This window comes from Vanellus vanellus, assembly GCF_965231255.1.
Source record: "Vanellus vanellus genome assembly, chromosome: 6".
In the NCBI taxonomy this organism is placed as follows: domain Eukaryota; kingdom Metazoa; phylum Chordata; class Aves; order Charadriiformes; family Charadriidae; genus Vanellus; species Vanellus vanellus.
In genome coordinates, this window is record NC_138911.1 from 53,496,880 (window position 1) to 53,520,534 (window position 23,655).

A 23,655-nucleotide genomic window follows, 5' to 3' on the forward strand; every position below is an offset into this window, starting at 1 on the left:
TTTTATGAACAAATTGCTGTCAGGGATGATGCAGGTATAACTGCCTGTGTCTTGGGCCAAGCAATTAGAGGACCTCTTCAAGTCCTTTTCAGTCCTGTTTTCACCCATTCCATGTTATTACAAACACTGACAATTCACAGATGGTCACTTCCCCAAAAGCAAACAGAACTAGCTCCACTCTGACCAGGTCATTTGCATTTAATGCTGTCCAGTAATTGGCAAGCAACAATCTCTGACACACCTAGTGCACTAGTCTTACCTGTGATATGCTTAAGACTGAACAAAAGTTTCTCGACCGCCCTGATGGTCTAGATTTCCAAAGCAAGAACCTCAGGCTATGAGTGAAATTACATATTTAAAAAGTGCAACTAGCATTTCCTTGGAAAAAAAAAAAAAAATACTACTACTTTTCCTACAAATGCCATTCCAGGATACTCAAGGTGTCCTTGGATGCCTAAAATTTGCAGCAATCTTTTAGTCAGTTCTTGAAATAGTCTGAAGTCTACCAAGACAGAAGATGTTTCTGGAGCAACATGACTACTAGAGCAGGATGAAGACAGACAGGCATGCTTCCTCAGCTTTTTCTTCACACACATACACACACTCTCAATCCCATTGTCAACCTGTTGAAGTAGCCTTTTCTGAAAGGGGTCACTCAAAAATTACGCTGTTAACCTGAGTGAATAGGACAGCCTTACACAACGAGCCTAAGGACTACCTGCTATGATTAAGAGCATCCCATGTCAAGAGAAATTTGGCTAATCACTTCATGAAGAAGCGAGGACATGAAAGGTAGCAATGAAAACAGTTTAACAGCAGCAAAAGGGGTATTTCAGAGGTAATGCCTAAAGACATTAAGAGGAGGTTGGGCTACTACTAGTCTGAACTTGAAGGCTGACACTTATGAAACGACCAAAACTTACTTTGTATTCTAAATGCAATAGTTGTAATAATAAGGTGATCTCAGACTAATAACAGTGGTAAGGAAAAGGGAAAAAAAATCAGGTATGGGATTGGTTCTCATACACACACATAATTAAAATTAAAATCTGGCCAATGTTTCCACTAACAGGACAGAAATACATCCTCACATAAATGTGTAATTATAAGTAATTTCATTTTTGTCAACCCCACTCAGACCAATACTGACCACTTCAGAAAAGTATAGCTGCTTCTACTTATGAATATGCAACACATATCTATGAATACTAAAGCTTCCTTGCCTCTACCACTAAACTACTGATATTTAACAGCAAGGGTTGAATTACTAAGCCTGTTAAATTTAAATTTTAAAACAATTACTTCAGAAACTGAAAAATACACTCTCATGTGATTTAATAGCTAAATGAATTTATGAAAGAATTTGTATGACACCTAAATGTGAAAATGAAAAGCCTCTGCTTCTTTCAGCGATGTAGCAACTTGTGAGCTGCTAGCCATTAACGGCTGATAACACCCAAAATTTAGTATCATAACTAACTTACATCTTCTACAGACCTTGATGATAATCCACCTTCAAGATTACCCCAATCTACTCAACACTGCATCTTACATTAATACTGACAAAAAAAATTTGCGTAAACACACTAAGAATAAAAGCCATTACCTTTCATCTGTGTACATGCCTCTGTGTGTGTCCCTTCAACAAAGGGAAAACAAAGCTTTTTTTTTATTGGTTACAGTCAGCAATCCTACAACATCCTACAAATCAACATTGTGCTCAAATCTAAAATACAACAGTGAACGTTTTCCATCTTAAAAAATACTGGGAATAGGACACAAAAAGAATAGTAGAGCCAATGCCAATTCTAGAACATATAGTTAAAGAGTGGAGCATCCTATTCAATAATATACTAACATAACTGTTTTTTTTCCAGAAATTCAAGAAAACAATCTGAAAATTTAATGAAGTTACCAAGATCATGCCTTAACTTAGATCAGATTTTTCACAAACTGTATTAATTGTCACAAATCTCAAGCCATTTATTTTCCTTTCTTTTTTGAAAAAGGGCATCCTCAAAAGTGCTGTAAAATAGAACATGCGACCTTCAATTTTGCACAGTATTTGTGAGAAAAATGTGAAGAAAATTATTCTACACAATACAAAACTGATATCTTCCTAAAGAACGTTCTGATTACCAAAACCTCAGCTAGAAAACAAAACTATACTTAAGAGTAATGCTCCAACAGTCAACTTGAAAAAATAATGCATCTTACCCCCTGTTCCAAGAACTTTCAGGAGTTCAAAGTTTTCAATGCCAACTTTCTCTGCATGGCCTGTCAAATTTGCTGAAGGAAAGAAAAGAAAAAAATCACATCAGATTAGTACACTGAAACATCATTCTGACATTTTACTACAGCTTCAGTAAAAACAAGTTAGCAGATGAATGAAATTAGCAACACTGAAAGGACATTCCAGTTGCATATTGTATTCTTTTAACTTGAAAAGCAAGGGAGAGCAATTTTCTTGCTGCTATCAGTGTTCCCAGAGGTATAAAAACCACAGAATAATAACTGAAGCCCATCTGGCTTGTATACACTGTCTTTCATCCCATCACTGGGCACCTCTGAAAAGAACCCAGGTCCACCTTGTCTGCAATCTCTAATCACAGTTATAGGCAGCAATCAGGTAATCCCTTAGTCCTAGCACCCTGAATACTCTCATGTTCTTGGATTATATGGTGCTTGGGATGACACAAGCAGAGCTTCAATAACTGTTCAGCCATTTAACATAGGATTACGAAACCTATAAAGACTCTCCAGTGCTATCAAGTAGGAAAGATTTTTAATCTACATAACCAACAAGCCTGGAAAAATCTAAGATGCTACAAAGTTGTTTCATTTGTTGGGGATTTTGGGAGTAGGGGGTTCTACATTCATACAAGTTTATACACTGAGTATTTTTATTGTCTAACAGACATTTTTCTAAGCAAGAAAGTGAAGAGCCCTATTTTAAAAAGGAATTGTGGTAGGTTGGTTTGTTGTTATTTTGTGGGTTTTTTTCTTTTATAAGCTGGTAAAAGAAAGCCTTAAGCAGTTCCCATTTTTTCCATCTTTCATTCCTATCATAATACTATCCACCCATTTGCATCAATATGACTGCAGGCCTTTCAGTAAAGCTGCTTATTGAAATGATCCAGGTCAAAAGTAGTAAGACAAAAAAGTAACTAAGTCTGATTATTCTTACCAAGTTCCGTTCCCTGATCCACTTTAATAAGCAGCTGCATAAACAGTTTTACTAGAACAATTAAGGATGCAGCATCAAGCTGCATAAGCTGGCATGGCTGCTGAAAGAATGCCTCCCAAACAGCAACTTCAAGCCAAACTGTATGTCTAAAGGCTAGTAAAAAAAAAAAAAAAAAAAAAAAAGGGCTTAGGAAGATGTGCAAGAAGCTTTCAGTAGCAGCACCACAGATCCACAGATTTCAAGTACGAAGATCTCTTAACCAAAAGAGGAAAACTCTTTGATAGGAGATGCCAACAGAAATTCTCATTTGGTTTGGTATTTCTAAGACACTCTATCAAGACAGTGTGCTTTCTGAATTAATTATCAAAACGTATAATTAATCTCCATTCACAGAACTGCAGTAACTCAACAACTCAAAAACTTAAAGCTTCAGAAAGACATCTCTCTGCAAAGGAGGAACATGTATAAAAAACCCAAACACTAAATAAATGAAAATCAAATGCGTGACTTATTCCAACAATCCCAGGAATCTGTACACATACACACATTGGATCCAATTGGGATAGGGTAACATTAGTGCTCTCATGCAAGTCACTGATGAAATCTCATCTAGGATATTTTTTCAATTCTTATCATTCATCTTTATGAGGGATTAATCAAGCTTGGAATAAGTGCAGAGAGACCATTTAAAATTACTGGGAGATTATAAAGTCTAAAAGAGCTTTCAGGATTTTTTCTTGTACAAAGAGAAGTATACATGACAATGATCTTTGCAAATCTGAGGGAATCTACAAGCTATCCTAATACCATGCGTAAAAAAAAAAATAAATCAAAACCACACAGCACAGTGAAATTATTATTAAAGAAAGATTACTTTTGTGATCAGTTCCATTGTAATAATGCATACCAAGCAAGACAGTACCAGAACCATTAACAAATCAATCAATGCACCACATGAGTTGAACTGCAGCTTGCTGTACTATTTTCACTGCAAACAGAACAAATACTGTTGCTAGTGCTACTTCCCATCATGGCTGAAGTCACCAGTAAGGAAGATGCACTCACGTGCCAAGAAGGGAGTAATAGCAGGTAAGGCTAGACTGAGTTAGTGTCCATATAATTGCAGTAAGTCGTGTCACAGTCAGAAAGCAGTCTGTCTTGAAACAATATTACATATTACTCTTCTTAACAAGTACTGAGAGTGGTACTCCAAGTATACAGTTTCAAAACAGTGTCTTTCCTGCCAGGGACAGCAGGAGTCAGGGACTATCCTAAAGAGACCAGGGCTAGAGCATCCACAGTTTTAACGAAACAGTGGATGTCACTGGAGAAATTCAGGACATAGAACTTCTCTGGATACTAGCTGAGTAACTGCTGAATTCAGAGTAGGAAGAAATTTTTCTCTGAGAAATACACTGATTTGGATCTTCCATTATGGAGTACTGTAGAAAGGTTTTACCATCTCACATCCTTTAAGAGCTGTCAGCAGAAGGCTTTTCAATACAACACCCTTCTAGAAAGCAAAACAGTCATTTAATTCTGCGTTATTCTTAGAACTGAATAGGAACACTGAGAGAATGGAACAGAGAGAAATGCTGCATCTCCAATAACATGCTGAAGATTCATAGTGCTGGCTATAGTTCTTTTTAGAACTATTTTAGAGATTGAGTCCTAAACTCAATCCATTAATCTAAACTGTATAAACTCAATTTCATTTGCATTCCGCATTCAATAACATTAGTAAAGCCCTCCCCACCTTAATGAGGTTGCACAGTAAAAGGCTGAGTGATACCTAGTTTGAATTATTATGTACTTGTTTCAGTGTGAGCTGTAATTTTGCACTATCCACTTAATCCCATTTTTACTTCCATTTAGCATGTTTAACTGCCTCATCCTATTAAAAAACAACTTAAATGTCTTGAAGGTTATTGTAATATTATTTTCAGAGTAAAAGGGGGAAACTACATCACAAATACGCAGGTGATCACTACAAAATAAGTCCCACCTCATTCTTTTTGCATTATACTGAGGAAAAGAGCCATCCCACAAGATCAGATAGCTAAAAAGTGTTGCATAACACAGAGGTGTTAACAGGACACTTGGGACATACAAACTGTCTCTCAGAATTACTCCTTATAAAGCAAGAAGTAGAATTATCCTTAATAAAACAACAACAAACCAAAAACCCATACACCAAACCAAACCTTCACAGCTACAAGAAAAGATTAACAATTCCCAGAAAGTGCTTCTCCCAACGTTGCCACAGCAGGTGATGGCTTGCTCCAACAGTCTCAGTTGCTGCACTCAGTCCATCTCTGAAGTCATAGCCCAAGAAAAGCAAGCTGAAGAGCTTGTGTCTGTGCCACATTCTTTCCAATGACACTGCTAGAGCAGTTCTTTGTCTTCATCTGCTGAAACCAGGCACATCATTTTTCAACATTCTAGCTAAGGTGCAGCTTCTCCAGAACAAAAGTCATTATACTAACTTTTCCTTCAACTTGCTTTCAGGAGCATAAATCCCCAAAAATCAGTTATTCTATTCACCAGTCACTCCCAGGAACCCAAATGACCACTGCTGGAGGACCTTTCACAAGGAATGCTTTCTGCAATTACAAGACAACTGTTCCAAGTTTGAGAGACTTTAAAGGATTGCAACAAGAAGGCCACTACTACTACCACCACTGATGGAACAGTGAAAGGCTTCTCCCACCCCACAGACATCACCATGCCAGGATTGGTATCAGAACCTGACCCAACAACTGCCTGTGCAAGGTGCATGAAAACAACGTATTTGTCAAGAGTGCAACAGGATGAACACTCTATCATCTAGCTAGCAGTATTTCTAGCCAGTTAGTACCATAACATTTCAGTGTATGCAAAGATGTCACTCAGAAACAGCAGCTATGGGAAAGCTCTTAAATTAAGAATGGAGCACAAAAAAAAAAAAACAGTTTTGAAACAGAAAATTTACTTCTCCATGCCCTTTTTCTCCAAGTCGGTTGACACATCAGCTTAAGAATACCAAGGAAGAGAACTAAGCTTGGACGGGAAGAAAGTACTGCCCAAGTCAACAGGATAAGAGTTTCTCCACAAATGACCTGAAGCTACACATGACACAGCAGTATAAAGGAGGGCGGTACATCATGAAAAGAAAGCAGTAAGCTGATGGAACCTTCTAGGAGACAAGCTAACTGCGTAAGTGCACAATTAGGAAAAGTTTCCATTTACAGATCTTCTATTGTAGTCCATAGTAATCAGTGCTGGACTAGCACAGTAAGAAGGAGAGTATGCAGCTGAGAGCAACAGCAAGATACAACAGATCAACCCAGAAACAAAAAACAAAAGCAAAGGCCAAGACATCATGGCATCCATAAAAAAAAAAAAAAAAGAGGAAACAGCAGTACCAGTTGCAATTATCACCACTGAAGGAAAAAAAAACAAAGCAAATAGCTAGAAATATTCCCACTGAGAAGACAACCCTCCACATGCAGGGACACTAATGCACAGAGATCAGTATTGTCATTCTCGGCCCCCTGGAAGTAGAACAGTCTATCTAACTCTGGGTACCAGAACAAAGTGTGTGTGATGGAGGATCTCCAGATGACCTAAGAAACATGACTGCCGCCTGCACTATATCTGAACTTTGAGATGAAAAAGTGTGAACTAAGAACTGTACAAGCTTGTAGTGTATAATTGCTTTATTTGCTTTTAATTGTGCTTTTATGATCTTAAGAAATAATATTTCAACAGTGGTTGTTCTCAAATGTGCTGTGTCCCGTTTCTGGACTCTACTGCATATAGGTTTTGAAGCAGACAGATGAAACTAGAGCTTCCTCCACTGAACCAGATCAAGCAACCTTCAAAGACAAGCTCTGCCTGAAAGCTGCAACTTGTCTCTGCTATTCTCTGCAACATGACACAAGCTCTGCTGTTTTATTGAGCAGAACAATGAACCTCAGACAATTTAAAGCAGAATAGAGAAAGCAAGAAGGAAAACAGGAGAGAAGACATTCTGTAATATTTCAAACTATTAGGTGTCCAATGCCTGGTACCAAGATCAACTTGATTCTAACCTGTTACTTAAGAGAATGGCCCATCTCCACTCACCTAACAGATCTACTTTTTTAAGTCACAGCAACAAAGAACAGATGCTGGTTTTAAAATTATATGAACACAAACTTGAGATTATCCCTTACTCAGAGTGGGTGGTTTTCCTTGAAATGAAGCAAAACTAGCATATTCCTAGGGGGGGAGGACACAACATGATGACAACGAACAGACCCAACCAAAAAACCCACAAAGCCACCACATAACAGAAACCACACAACAATCGCTTGTTACACACTGAAGAAAACACATCTAGGATGTTACACTGTTTTTCTGCTATATATGAAATTATACTTTGATTGTAACTGGTTACAGCAACTGAGAACTATTTGTGAAAGGAAGTGAAAAATATTCCACAGTCCTTGAAATCTGACAGATCATCACTAACTAGTAATTATCAGGTCCCTGAACATGAGTACCATTTAATCAGGACAGCGAACTATCTTACAAACTTAAAATGGAATTTAAAAAACATATCATCTCAAGGACTACCTGCATTTTTCTTAGGCCAAAAAAGAATTCAGAGCAAAAATAAGACGTGCAGACAGTTCTGAACTCATTTCAAAGAAAAGAAAATGCAGTTCATGTTACTCTAAACTCTAGGATGACAACTAAGACAACTGGGGTGACAAATGTTCATTCTCTAAGCATACTTAGATGCTTAAGGAGACGACCATCTGAACTGAAAAAAAATTTCAAGGTCTCAGAAAGCTACTGATCCCATTCTAGAAGGCCTGGAAGCCAAAACTTTGCACAGCCAAAGATGACAAAGACCTATGAAGTACAAGCTAAGCAGAATACACTATGTGGAAATTCAGAAGCATGAAATACTGTGGGGAACATGACAGGAAACAATCATTACCATTATGAAAATAGACTGAAGCTGCAGAAGACTATCCCACCAAAGTTACTGTTTGTACACCAGAAGCTGAAATAAAAATAAAAGTGTGGACATCTGAGATTAACGATCCAGACCTACAGTAGGCAGAACTGGAAAATGCTCCATGTTAAGATCCACTTGCATCCATCAGCAGTAGCCCTTTTGCTATGAGGTTTGTCATTATTGTGAGATTAATCACTATGAGGTCAGTAAGATTCAACCTCGAAACACCTCCACAGTTAGCTAGAAGCTTAACGTGCAGTAACACTATACATCCCATAACTGCCAAAAAAAGTCCAAAATGTACTTAGGCAAGATGCTAATGAATAAAGTTGCTACAGATAATCTAATGCTGAACAGAGCTGAAACAGATCAAAATAACACATATCTAAGTACAAGGTATGAATCTACCCTGGTCTCCTCGATCATCAGAAATCAGTACAACACTTCAAAAAACCCCACATCACTTCTTTCAAACGCAGGCATTTTGGACACAATGTTAAAAGTAACAGAATGTAGATTAATTTATCAACAAAAAAGAACACCTGACAATTCAAATTTTGATGGAAGGTATTTACATACCAGTTTATGAAGACATTAACCAGGAAACTTGAGGAATTATCTTCAGAATTATCCTGTCAGGTAAAGCATTTATAACCACCTGTCCAAGCCAGCATAAAATATTTACAGATGTCAACAAAAATTGGAAAGAGGAAACAGTTACAATAGATCCCAAAGCAGAACACAAAAACAAATAAAGTGACTGTGTGTAAGGCGAGTCCTTCATAAGACAGGCGATCCGCCTATCTACATGAGTCAGAAGCAAAAAAATCTTAGCAGAGCTCACACCTCATCATTAGGATTGTATAAGGATTAAAAAAGAAAGACGGGGAGAGGGGAGAGGGCAGAGGGGAGACAATGTTTATCATAAGATAACAAACGATGCCAAGCAATAAAGGGGATCCAACAGAAATATTTACATGAAGAACACAGCTGCAAATCACACCCTCAGATACCCAGGCTTCCTTGTAAGTTTAAGCTACTCTGGCAGTGTTTTCTGAACTGCCTCCTGAATAAAATCCTGAAGTGCATTAAAGTGGCATATAAGTCTCCTAACTCTTTTGTGGAACCCAGCATGAGCTTTTAAATCATCATATTTAGATTACGCTGGAACAAAGCTAAACAGGCTGACAATGAAGACTGCAACTACTAGTCCTCATTTATATTAGACAATTTATAGAGTATCACTGAAGCAATGAGAGCAATATAAGCAATGGTAAGAGACCCTTTTACAGATAATTTTAGCCAGGTTTGTTAGATTCCAAAGCCTGGAAAAAAAACAAACAACAGATGCAGTCATTCTCTTCCTTCATAATCAAAGTTACCAGGAGATAAACAACAATAAATTCCTAGACTACAAAACATTTTTTAAAAGTATTGATTCTGTAAAGAGTAAAATCCAGAGATTTACATTGTATTAAGGATGACTCATAAACTTACTCTCTTAAAACACTCTCTATACTTCCCACAGCAATACAGGAACACATGCTCAGAATTTTTATTTTATATTTATATTTCTGTTAATGCTCAAAAGAGAAAAGTAGAAGTAAAAGCAATCCAAACTTTGAAATATTCAACTATTAATATCTCCAGATCTCTAAACAATATACAGAGCAAGTACCTAGAGTCAAATAAAGAAAAAAAAAATCTGTCTTACAGAAAATATCATTAAAAAGTACCTTTAAACATTCATAAGAAAGTTTCCTTTAAAAAAATAAAAAACAGAATACTATAGAGGTGCCAGGTATAGCTCAATAATGAAGGTTGAATACTCTATTTAATGCATGATTCATCATGGGTTTTAGCCATAGGAATTTTCACAATGCCTTATGATGTAACATGAACCTTACAGTTTACAAATAAATCCATTCTAGTTTAAGTTCTCCTTCAAGAAGGGGCAACTAAGAATTTGCACTATTAAACCCTTCAAATAGACCACACGTTTATCATCTGAAGCCTTTTATAGCTTCATACTGAATTATAAGTAAGACTATTTGACTCAAGTGAAAGCTCCAAATTCCTCTGCCTCTGGAGCCCATGCAGCCCACTGCTATGTTGACTTCTGCACTATACACGCCTTTTCACATGTCACATGTTAGTCAGACAAATTCCAAACTAAAGCAAGTTTGTGATAGCATTAAAATGAACCCAGTATCCTCTTCAAAACAGACTTGCCAAAAGGACAAGAACAATGTCTTAAAGCAAAGCAAACATATATACTGCCTAGCACCCATACGTTCGTGGAATGTCTTAGAAGTTCCCTTCAAGATCCCAGTTTTGCTAATCTCTGCCTCTCACTGGGCAAAGCAGGGAGCACACATCCATGCTGTGAGATGGGCAACCTCCTACCTAGTCACATAAACTGAAGGTTCAGGATTCTTTGATCCTTATTTTATTTTTTGCCAAAAACAAGAGCTACGACAGAAGCCAATGGGGGCTGCGAGGGTGGGGTTCACTGTTAAGAGTTCAATTTCCTTCTTACCTTCCTACACCACAAGTCTTTCCCTCTCTGCCCATATCCTTCCCTATCACACAACAACTTTTCTCTAATAGGCTTTACATTTGCTATTGTTCAGTTATACAGCATTACCAGGAAACAGAAAAAGTGAAGAGGCAACAATATGCTTTTTTTTTTCCCCTACTGTAAATAATACATAACTTTTTAGGTGTCCAAAAATATTAGAAGTTGTAATAAACTCTGAGGTTAGCCTTTAAATAATAAAACCTTTTCCTTTACAAGATTACAAAAACAGACACAGCAGAAAATTGTGTTTTCTTATTATTTTCACTGGAGAGCTTGAGTGAGAATCAGAGACAGTTACCACTTCCTACCATGTGATCTTTGGCATATTTTTTCTTCCACTTCCTGAAAAGAGAAGGCAATTCCACTTTCCCAAAAAATCATTTGCTTCCCAAAGTGAGAAAAGAAAGATGGTGACTACTCTAAAGCGCCTGAATTGTGAGGTTCCTATTGAGGAAAAAATGGTTTGTGTGACAGGAAAAAAAAAAAAAAAAGTTGCTAAATATACTAGCAGAAAATCATTATTAACTGTCCTAAAAGTCACTGCTGTGTTTAATCTGCAAAATAACCAACTGAAGGAACAATCACTGAAGCACATGTATGCTTACAGTTTCCTGACATTCTGATGCTTTGCATCATTAAAATAAAATAGATATACACAGAGCAGTGCCCAGTATTTGTAATACAGCAAATCACATGGCATCTCACAGAGGCACTAAAGTGTTATGCACCACAGTTCCTTCCCTATCACAGACCCAATCTACATGCCTATGAAGTGATGTTCTTTCAGCAATTGCTTTTTGGTCACGCAACAGAGGAGTTTCAGGGCCCTAAGAGTATGGGATATAGAGCTAAAGTTAAGGTTGACCCTACATATCAAAGCCAGTACTGTAATTTCAAAGTCAAAGTTTAAAAGAAGTCAAATCATGGCATAATAGGGTTAACAATCAGCTGGGAGCTGTGTAGAAATAGCACTGCATATGCTCTAACTGTGCATTTTCATATGCTGCGATAGTTGCTTGAAGTTAACAACAATCATCTGTTTCATTCTTTAAGATACTCATTTCATCTTAAATTCAAGTTTCATAGTATGTGCACTTACTCACTTGACCATAATCAATGCCTGAATCTAACTAGTTTAATTAGAGCAATTCCAAGACCCAAGTAATTGCAAATGCAAAGTGTAACTGTAGGTTCACCCACATTTAGTTGATTTGAACACATAATTCTTTGTACTTTGAGTTTGTTATCAAGAGGTTCAAGCAACAACTTCCACAATATGAAAATGAGACACTCCCTTCTCAAAGAAGCCACTATTTCTACCACAATAGTACATTCTTCCAAAGCACTGTGGAGGCTGACCTCTTTTTCATCTGCTAACCAACAGCTACTTTCAATATGCAATTCTAAATTGTTCAATTAGTCACAGAGCTAGCAACATCAAAGAAACAACACAGAGAGGAGGGGAATACTTGAATCTAAACAAATCACACATGAAAAGGATATTCACGGTATACAACCTCAGTATTTAAAAGCAATGAAGATCCCGTGGCTCCAAGTCCAGTTCTTGCACGTCCCCTCACTCTCTTTCCCAAAATGAAGCAAAAGTAAATAATCATGCTGCACGCTTCAGAACTGTGGTGGGTTGACCCTAGCCAGCAGCTAGGCACCCACACAGCCGGACCCAGTATTAAAAACTAAGAAAAATATCCAAAGCATCCTATAGATTCTTTATACATGTATATATCGACAGAATCTGACTGCAATTTTTCTCTTCAAATTATCATATCTCTGTGCATTGTGTAGGGACAAGTTCTGAAACAGTATCTTGGTATGTCTTGCATAGCAATGACACTATTGACACCTTTAGGAGTAGGAGTCTCCCAGGAGTACATAACAGAGCAGCTCCCTCCTCCACCCTAATGCTCCAGAAATAGACAAGCCATTGCTAGAAAGCATTTTTCAGAAAGCAGAGTTTTCTAAATACTTAATAAGGAGAAGAGAATGAGAAGGAGAAAAGCAATTGATTCCTATTAAGCTGAATTTCAGAAGCTTAAAAAGACACAAACAAGCTTGAGAATTTTTAAATTAAAAGCAAGTCTCGGTACTTCCTGAATCTAAAAAGCTTTAAGATCAGGCTGAAAATTGCTTATTATGCTATATTTAACAGCTCTTTGTCTAGTTTATATGAATGTGTTTATTCTTCAAACTATCTTTAAATAACTATCTCACAGGGGATATGTGCTGTCTCAACTTTTATAAAAAAAAAACCAAGACATAGCTGGGTAAATATACAGAATAAATGCGTTCCACTACCTTTCCCCCTACCCCTTTTTCTCCTGAAATCTAGCAACACCCAACGAGACAAGTATGCTTTCCACCAGCTCTCTTGCTGCTTCTTGAAAGAAGGAAACTACAGTCCCTTTGGTTTCTGCGTAGCTATCAGGAAGAGCGCTTTTTTTTTTTTTAAGCTGCAGTGATAGCTACGTTCCGCTGGGGCACCTCCACTAAGCCCCTAGACCCGAGTGACAGGGGGACAGAAGGCTGAGCGCGACCGAAGGGACCCAGCACCACTACCTGCCTTCCCCATCGGCCCATCAGAGAATGTCAACTACATTAACCCGAGGGTGGTTCCCCCAAACTTCTGCGATGAACAGCATCATATACTTACTTCTACTTCATCATGAAGAAAAACAGAAGATGAAAGAAAAGGAATGAACGACACGGGTTAACAGCACCTCCATTGTTAATAAACACAGAGAATATACATCTTGATTATCTTTTAAAAGCATTTCTAAATGAACAGTAAAATCTAGATTTACTGCAGTATTCAAGTTGCCTGGAAACTTCTGAGAAGCACAGAGTCCCTATTAAAAAAAATATATAAAGATCTTCCCCAACACAACAACCTACGACAGAGCATTTCTGCTGTATCTTTAAAGGTCACATATATTTCACGTGTTGAACTACTTCTCCAGAGGGTCTTCAAGCAACTACCGAGCTACAAGAAGATTCATAGACTGAAAAGCCAGATAACTCTGCGGTTACATGTTAGCACATTCCCCTCCCTACAATTCCGGCATTTCACCGAGGTCAGAGAAAAGCTGTCACATAAACCGACATCATTTAGGAGTGTAATAAACAGCTCCCCCCCCCGCCCCCCAATACTGACATAGCCATAAAAGTCAAACACACAATTTAAAATTAGAAGGGGAAGAAAAGTTAATTCTTATCTCCTTTAAAAACATCAAACACCACTGGGGAAGTGGGACAGGGGAGCCAAATACGCAGCAGAAGTCCAACCGAAATATTTTTTTTTTCGGAAATAAAACAAGGGTCCCCCTCCCGCCCCCATCTGACACGCTCCTGCCCATGTCTTTCAGATAACACATACGCACCCCTTCCCCCCCCCCCCCCCCCGCCCCCCCGAGATTTCCCTACTGGTCCCGATCAACTCTCCTGAACCTCCTTCCTCACCACTTCTTCCCCACGTCCCGGCAGCCCGGGCCCTCCGCCACCCCCCACCCGCGCTTCCCGCCGCCCTCCCCTCAGACAGGAGCGCCCTCCTCAGCGTCCCCCGTGATGACCTCCCCCGGCCCCCCAGGCCCGCCCCGCTCACCGTTCCTCAGCTCGTGCTTGACGGTGAGGAGCGGCAGCTCTCCTTCCTCCGCCGGGCCCGAGGGTCCCTCCATGTTCTCACAGGCGGGCGCTCCCCCGCCTCTGCCGCTCCCCGTGTGTGTGTGCGCGGAGGCGGGGGGGGGGGGGGGACGGGACGTCACCTGGCCTGAGGCGGATTTTATTTTCCAGGGGCGCTCCGGGGCAGAGGAGCCATGCAGGCGCGCTGGGGGCGTCTGTCCTCCCCTCTGCCTTGGGGAAAACGAGGAAGAAGAAGAAAAAAAAAAACCAAAAAACCACCCAAATCCCCACACCACCCAACAACAAACAGTTATTAAGATACAGGGAGGCACACGCACGTCGGCTTCCCTCCCCCGGCCCTCAGAGCCAGCCCATGTCCTTGCAGCTCCCCTCCCCCTTGCTCCGGCCGCCCTCCCCGCCCAACAGCAGGGAGCCGAGCCGAGCCGAGCCGAGCTCAGCGCGGCCCAGCCGGGATAGGCTGAGCCAGACGGGAGGAGGGGGCGCTGTGAGGAGCAGCTCCTACTCAGGCGCTCGCGCTCCCTCCCTCTCCCCGCCAAGCACTCATTGGACGCCCGCGCCCGCCAACACGAGCGGCTGTTGGGCAGAGAACGACCAACGTCCCTCCCACTGCCCTTCCGCCGCGCGGCGCGCTCCCTCATTGGATCAGCGGCTGTGCCAATCGCTGGCTCCGCCCTCCCGGCTTCCGCCCCAATCCCTCTACTCCCTAATCTTGTTTGTAAACATTCCCGCCCGTCTCTCCCACTCCCCCCTCAGTTTGAGGTTGAGGGCGGGCACTGGGTTGCCTAGAGAAAAGCGAAGGCGCTGATTGACTATTGGGGCTGGCAATCATCTAAGGGAGCGGCAGTGGCCGGTTCCATCGTACTTGGCGGGGGGGCAGCCGTGGGCTTCCCCACTCGCAATGGCGCAGCGGGGAGCCGAGCAGAGCTCCAGCCTCGCGGGGGGGGAGGAGGCGGCGGCGGGATGGGGGAGCAGGGTGTCCTCTCGCCGAGGGACACCACGGGGCAGGGAGGAGCGAGGGACGGACGGGGGGGAGGGGGGGGATTCCTGCAGGGCCCTGAGCGCCCGCTGAACCCCCGCCCGGCCCGGGCGCTGTGTGCGGGCCCACAGCGGCGGCCCGTCCGTCCGTGTGGCGCGGTGCGGCGCGGCCGTCTCCCCGGCCTGGGGCAGCTGGAGAGCTGCCGTGCGGTGTGGCACGTCGGTATGTCCGCCTTCGGGCCAGCGCTCAGCGCCGGATGACAGTCCCGCGGCCGGGTGGTACGCGCTCCTGTCACGCAGGGCCTCACAAAACGGTGGGGGGTGGCGGGGTTCCTGGGCGGCGGGCGGGCGCAGGCCTGGCGCCGGGCTGCGCTGAGGGGGCTGCGGGGGGCGGGCGTGCTTGAGGCGGCCTTTCGCCCTTAGCCGGGGCCGGGGTGGGGGAGCTGGCGGTGTACGGGGCCCGAGCGGAGCCGTCGTCTTTGGGAGGCTGCAGAGGCTGAATTTACTGGAAGATGAAACAACGTTTGTGATCGCTGGAAGGTCGCAAAGCGGAGTTTGATTAGTTATGCCGGCTCAGGGCCTGCTTGTCAGGGGGCCGCCTGCCTCGGTGTGTTGTGAGGCGGGGTGGGAGAAGGCGCTGGGCACAGGTACCCCATTCACAGCGTATCGCTTGGGGCATTTTCATTTGGTCCCATGAGCTGCCTGGGACACGCTGCCTTGACAGCGGTTTTGATTTGCTTTTTAAGGAAGATGTGTTTGGAATCACATTAGACCTGTTCATCTCACTTAAGCCTCGCAGTCTGTTATGTTTCGGAAGCAATCTCTGATACATCTAAAGTAGTCGACATTTCCTTGAGACGGATCATACAAATCACTTTTTTCTCCATTTCTTAGTTACAGTAATTTCTCACTTGTTGCTTTTGGATGAGGTTGCTTCCTATCCTTTGACAGTATATAACAAGATGCCAGTTTGCAATGCCATGTCACATACAACAGCTGTGTTCACACAGTGTGACTCTGGTACATGAAACATCAATGAAATAAAATCATAGAATGGTTAGCGTTGGAACGGACCTTAAAGATCATCTAGTTCCAACCGCCTTCCCACCAGACCAGGTTGCTCAAAGCCCCATCCATCCTGGCCTTGAACACTTCCAGGCATCCACAACTTGCCTGGGCAACCTGTTCCAGTGTCTCACCACTCTCACAGTAAAAAAGTTTTTCCTGATAACTACCTTCTTGCAGTTTATAACAGTTACCCCTCATCCTATTGCTACACTCCCTGATAAAGAGTCCATCTTTCCTGTAGGCCCCCTTTAAGTACTGGAAGGATGCTATAAGGTCTCCCGGGAGCCTTCTCCGGGCTGAACAACCCCAAATCTCAGCCTGTCTCCATAGGAGAGGTACTCCAGCCCTCTGATCATCTTTGTGGCCCTCCTCTGGACCTGCTCCAACAGGTCAATCTCCTTATGTTGGGGGCTCCAGAGCTGGACGCAGTACTCCAGGGCGGGTCTTGTGTTTATTCACATTCCAGTATTACATATATTTGTGTCTGTGTGTGTGTGTGTTCCTACACATAAATATCAAAAATGCATTAGATATATACATACACATATTTCTACAGTTTCCTGTAGAGAGATTGAGTTGAACTATTTAAAGTTAATAAGAGCTTTCTACTATAGAATTGTTTAAGTACCAAACCTTGGTTTAGAGTGCTTTGGGGGTTGATTTTCTTCCCAGAAATTAAAAATACCATCTCAAGGTTTCATAGTATTGCTGGTAAAATTTTTGAAGGTGTTTTCCATGAAGCACTGCAGCTGTTCTGTTGAGGTCGCTCCTTGTAGCATATGGTACACGCATAACTTCACTGAAAATGTCCATCCAGTTACTGCCTTTCCGACAGTATTATGTCAAGAATATAAATACAGAAAAGTCTGATTGCAGAAGTTGCTTTCAAACTGAAAAATAGTTGGTTTAGTCACTTGAGTTTAGAGACCTCTCTATTGCAGAGACAGAAAATGTTACCTCAGTGTAATATTAAACTACAAAAGGGGAAATAATGAAAATACAAAGTAAACTGATAAAGTTTATTGTTAAATTAAATTTTTGCATCTTTGTAACTAATGGCTCCTTTGTACAACTAGTGGGGAGCTTCAGTTTTACTTCTTCTTTACGAGAAGTAACAACCATTTCTGATTATTCTGTCCCAGATGTTGCATTTTAAAGAGACTAGTACGATATTTCATCCAGTGTGTCTACTAGCCTACTCTTTGGACTAATTGTCCCTGGCAGCCTCAGAAGAGAGAAACTGAAATCTGACTCCATGCTGTTCCTTACTAGCACTTAGCGTGAGTGGAGCTGGCAAAATCCTATGGTTGTGAACAGTCTTGGTTTCAGATGTTCATAGCTTGACAGACTTTATCTGCTTATTTGCGTCAGCTTGAAACCTTCTCTTTTCTCCTTTTAAATTTCAGCTAAAACAGCTATAAAGAATGAGGGAATATCCTTAAATCATCAAACCAAGGGTAATGGTCCATTGTGGTAGCTGCTGACTGCGCATATAGCAAGACACAGTGATTACCCTGTATGTTTAGTTTTAAGTTGTGACTGCGCTAGGAAAGTACTATTGCATGAACTGCAAGTTCATTGTTATGACTGAGGGACCTGATGATTTGCTTGCACCTTGGACAAAGTAACTGAGCAACATAGTCATTCCATTAAAAACATTAAGATTTTTTACATAACAATCTCTCCAGTGTTAAAATATTTTTGCAGTGGGATTTTGGTGTCATATCCAGAAACATCAAAGCAGCTCTACTGAACGCTTGGAAAGAATCCCACCTTTTGACAGACGAAAGAGCTATACTTACACTGAAATCCTAAACCTCCTGTTGGTAGCCCATGAGTGTAAGACTATGCTCAAGTTTTTATTTCAACTGAATTTTTGGGAGCAGTGGAGGATTAAATTTGGTCACGCAGTTGATTTAAGAGTGGACCTACCTTCAGTGGAATGGTCCAGGCATAGCGAACTGGTTTCATTACCTCCATCACCTTTGTCTTTGAAACAGTATCACTTTGTAGTAGTTCTTAAAAGGACACAGTTTTGTCAGCCTTAAGGGTAGATTGGATTTACAGGTAGGTGGAAACATGCAGGCTACATCTGTACCAGAAAATAAAGCAGAGTAGGATTCGTTCTTTATGTGTCAGGGTAAGTGGCATGGCATAGCTTGCATGCACACAGCTAAATTCTTTCCCCTTCAAAACAGAATGGCCTTTTCCATACTGCCTGCTGGATTTATACAGATTGCAAACTGCAAACTAGCCATGCTAGCCCCCAACTTGTACAAGGACATTGTCTGGGAGAGCACTAGTCAGGGGCCCAACCATTCCTGAAGGCATGCCAGCAGTCAGAAGTATGGATAGTCATGCGCCAGCAGTCCAAATTTGCCTTTGTCCCATTTAAATCACCAACACAGACATTCACAGAGTCAGATGAGGAAGGAAATTTGGCTTGAGCCTGCAGCCAAAGCAGGCATATGAAAGTACAGAAACAATGATGGGCTATAGACCCACAGGGAGTAGGGAATGGACTGTAGGAGATTCCTATATAGTTTGGAGAAGTAAGACCACCCTTGCTATGTAAACTGCACTTTTAGAAGTGCAGCTCTGAGTGCAATTTAACTGACAGAAAATGTTATTTGCATTTTAAATATTTGTATGTGTGCTATGACACTGAACAAAAAAATAGTATTTGGTGTGATTATGCATTCAATAAATTACCTCTCCAATGTTAGAAGGGGAAATATTTAATGTAAAAACAATTAAAAACTATGGGGTGATGCAGACCCACTCTCCCTCCATAGTGTAAATGTATTTTTTTTTAAATAGCATTTTCATATTCATGTGTACGATAAGAGCAACCTGACAGGTCAATCAACCAACAGTTCAATGTTTGGGCTGAGCGTGTGCTGCAAGTTTGGGAACATGGAGTAACACAGTTCTAAAGATAGATGTCCCTTCTCTACCCCACAACACAACTGTTCAAAAATATGTGTATTTACTTGCCATTGCTAATTGTGAAGAGAGGGAGGGAAAAATCTTGTGGGAAATACCCACATGGAAAGATATTATTGAACTTCATTTAAGAAAAAGTGTCACAACATTTCCTTTTTGGTTCTAAAGGAGAGCATGTGCCAAGCTGGTTTGAGAGCTGAGGTGAAATTGAAATGCTCAGTGTACAGACTTCTGAGAGGAAATGAGAGAGAAAGAAAGAACAAAATGAGTGCTGTAGCTGCATACTTCCAGGGTGTCACCACTTTATGGTTTTGAGGTACTTGATTTACTTACTTTCTGAAGGGGAGCTGCATATGAAAAATGTAGTTTCTATGGAGCTAAAGTTGGAGGCGTCTGGCACTTTCTTATGGTCATTGAATTGTTACCGAAATAGGTGTTGTTTTCAAATTAGAAATGTTGGAAAGCCACATGATACAAAATGTTCCCCTTAATCACTCCACGGAGAACATTTGCACAGCAAGGGAAAAAGAGGATCAAATTTTGGAAACCAAAAAATGAATTTAGGGAAGGACTCCCTGTGAAAGACAGTCATGACATGAAACAGCTTTTGTGTGAGATTTTAGTACAGTATTGGTTCTGGTTTCACGTTTACATTTCTTCTCTGTGATTTTTTTTTTTTTTTAAATTTGCAGTTGAACATATTGTGCTTGATAACTGTCAGAAAAGCAGATTGGGTAGGTAAATTTTCCGTTTAAAGAATTTTTGTATGAAACTGCTCTGGCCAGCAGTTTTATCTCACTAAAACCACTTAATGTCTTACCATGAAAGGAAAAGTTATGCTAAGCATCCAAGCTTAATAATTCTCTTAACGGAAGTGGTACAGGTCTGTCAGGAAATGGATCGTTTCTTGAAAGACTGCATATAAGTGAAGATGTGTTACTGATTCTAGGGTCACATCTTTGATTAAACTTAAGTCCTGTTTCAGTTAGTATTCATTTCTTCACTCAACATTCATTTGTTTATTTTTTCTTCAGTTACAGTACAGTTACAGCTGCTATTCCCAGCAACACTTTCAAAAGTTTAGTTGTTAAAAATCTAGGTGGCTATAAAAGAGACAAAATAAAAGAGACAAAATGAAAATATTTGTTATGTTACTCAGTTTCTAATGAGGAAAAGGAAAATGAATGAATGCTGTCCAGAGGGGAAAGGATGCAGTACTATGTATTAAAACAGAAAGAGAGGTTTATTTCAATTTCTGATCTGCTAAAATGCTTAAGCTAGGCAGAGATGGAATTTCTACTTAATACAAAGAATTGGCTTTTGGATCCTAATCCTCACTCACTCGTAATAATTTGAAATTATTTTCAAATTTGTTGGAAGAAACACAGAGGGCCGTTCTACGTAATGGTATCATTAAACCTCTGAGTAATACTGACTGCAGTGTAATTAAACTCAAAATCCTTTTCAGAAGACTCACATGTGAATTCTCACTATTTTGAAAATTGACTGTAAACTCTGGAGAAGGAGACTTTTAGAAAGGAGAAGCTGATCAAGATGATCTGAAAGCTGAAGATGAGGAAATTAAAATTTTTAACTCAGCATGGAGACCGTGAGTACATCCTGATAGTTGCAGAAGCTATGCATCTGCTTTCCATCCCCAAAGAAGGAAACAAAAACATGAGAAAAAAGGTTATTAAATGAGAGAGCTTAAAGGTATGCATTATAATTCTTAAAGAAAGCCTATTGAAAAGGAGATAAGCAAAAAGAAGTGCCACATAAAATGAAGGGGGAAAGGGAGTTTTTGATAAGTATAAATGAAAACTAATAACTTGATTTCCACAACTTTTTTTTCTACTGATGTATTTAAAGATATTGCATCTGTTAAATTACCATGATTTCATGAAGTGAACAATATTGTAGCGATTACTTTTTCCCTTTTCCAGTTGTATGGTTATTGATTTCAGACCTACTCTTTAAAATTTAAAAAGATAAGATACTCCCATTAATTAAATTACAGAAGAGAAAATCCTGAAACAGATGGATAAATTAAGATAAATATATTCTATACTCCAAACTGGTATATCTCCTGGAGTTTGGGTGGAACTTCGAGCTCCTCAGAAAAAATACTATACCAGGTGACTGTAAAGCACCTCTTAACATAGTGCAATATAATATTATATAATATAATACAATATCATTTAATATAAGCAACATTACAACTAAAAACTTCTTTAAAAGGACCAGGAAAATGTTTTGAGGAAAATTTTGAAAGATTACCCTTAGTTTAAAAAAATTAAAAAAAAAAAGATTATAAAAACAGTAGATAAACATGATTCCATGAACATAAACCAGGTATAACATACTACCGTGAAAAATCAGGTAGTATAACTAGTATCTGTAATAATAAATTACAAATTTTCAATATGTCTAAAAAATGGGGATTTTTAAGTGAAATTTCATAATTGACAGTGGCACTGTATACTGTATGACTTGGGACTAGAGCTAACTGGTTACTAGTATTCAGCGATTCTGCCCTTTCATTACTGTGTTTCTTAAATTTTTCATACTGATTTATTGAGAGATAGGATACAAACTAAGGTATGTCTGGCTCAGTATCCCACCTCCAGCATCAGCCAATAGCAGCTGTGCAGTGTCACGACAAACTGTGGTAAGAAAATTCTAAGGTTTACCTATGCAGTCTATAAAGACAGACCTCTACTTGTTTGCTTTGACTTTGCCATTTGCTAGTTTCTTCTGATGACCCATAATGATTTAGTTAAAAAAGAGAATGAGAAATTGTTGCTTTTTATCTCCTCCATGCTTTTGCTGGATCTGCCTCTATTTCATAGGCAAACCCAGAATGGGAAGCATGAGTCCCCCTGCCTCAAAATGGCCAGTTAAATATTTGCTGTAGGTACAGGTCATGCACCAGGCACTGGCAGTTCTTTGAGATTTCAGTAATTCTTGCACAGCCTCATTTCTTTCATTTTTCTTAGGTAAAGGACTTATAGGGGGAAACCTAGGTTATTTAAGCGTTAGAACCCTCAGTTTCAATACACCTCTTTTCTAATGTAAAATGTTTGCTGTGACAGTCTTTCAAGAGCATATTGAAACCACAGTTGGTCAAAAGGCATTTTACACTCCTATTGTAAATTCCTCAGGATTTGCATTTTCTATGAAGTGTTAGACTTCTATGCAAATCAATGTCCCATTAAGCAATTTTCCTTTGGCTGTCATTTAAGTCTGGCTAAGAGTGAGGTTTGGCATCCTCCTCCTTACAACATGTCACATTCAAAGTCACTTTTCTGTTGTGACTGCTTGTTAACATGTTGATGGGCAACATTACAGCAGTGCAGATTATTGACATTGTAAATAACTTCATTAACACTGAGCTATTTCAACCCCTTCACCCCCCAGCATTTTCTGGGATTTAATGAAGATTTACGCTAATACCCCATCTCTCTCCAGCTTCAAAAGCACACATTCCTATTCAGCCAGATTTTATTACACCAAATGCACCATGTCATTACAGACACTCTGTAGTAAGTGATTTGCTTCCCATTGGACTCTGTTACCTTCTTACAGCACTAGTGAGATGCATCTTCAAAATGGGAACTCAAATGAGGTGAACCCCACGATTCTTAGAATTGCTTGTAATACGCAGACAGGGTATGACTTCAACTTAATCACTCGTAACATGTATCTGCAACGTGGCCTTACAATGTCTTCCCATGAAAGCATTTGGGTTTGGGTGGTAGTGAGTTGTTGTGAGATGCTTTCCATTATTTTCCTAAGTCTTTAGATAATAAATTGGTTAAACTGTTCCACTGTGTGAGAATATTTTTCTTTAGAAAGTTATGTGATTGAAGGCCATGGACAAGCATGAGGTACAGGTTTGGTTTATAAATAAGAAAAAAAAAATTGCTTTTGGACAGCAAGTACCAAAGCAACAGAATTATAAATCTTTTGGGATTGGACACAAGCCCACGACAGCCACAGTGTGCTGGCCTTTGATGGATATATGGGGAGAAGATGAAGGGGATTTCTGCAAAAATCTTGAGTCTCTCCGTGCTTTTGACAAACACAGACCAAGTGTTAATCCCTTATTTAATCTCGTGTTTCAAACCAGAGCAGGACCTTGCTTTCTGTAGCCTTTTATGTACCCTTTCTGACTTCAGATATCCCATGAAAAAGTAATCATTCCTCCTCTAAGGCACCAGTTGCCTAATCTTCCCAGCGCCTCCCTTTCTCTGC

General features: G+C 40.3%; 2 protein-coding genes across 4 annotated transcripts in view; one reads left to right on the top strand and one right to left on the bottom strand.

Annotated features, from left to right (window-relative positions):
* The window catches only part of RPS6KA5 (ribosomal protein S6 kinase A5), an 81,781-nt gene extending 67,002 nt beyond the window's left edge, over positions 1–14,779 (bottom strand). Inside the window, exons 1-2 of the mRNA XM_082484930.1 lie at positions 14,375–14,779; positions 2,218–2,289 (exon numbers count right to left, since the gene is read on the bottom strand). Of these exons, the coding sequence (XP_082341056.1) occupies positions 2,218–2,289; positions 14,375–14,447 (145 nt within the window). The 5' untranslated portion in view covers positions 14,448–14,779. The remainder of the gene's footprint in view (positions 1–2,217; positions 2,290–14,374) is intronic.
* Positions 14,780–15,524: 745 nt separating this feature from the next.
* The window catches only part of DGLUCY (D-glutamate cyclase), a 49,553-nt gene continuing 41,422 nt past the window's right edge, over positions 15,525–23,655 (top strand). Inside the window, exon 1 of one of the 3 annotated variants that reach the window (XM_082485438.1) lies at positions 15,525–15,610. The gene's annotated coding sequence lies outside the window, so the exon portion shown is untranslated. The other 2 variants (XM_082485440.1, XM_082485439.1) reach the window with 2 other exon arrangements.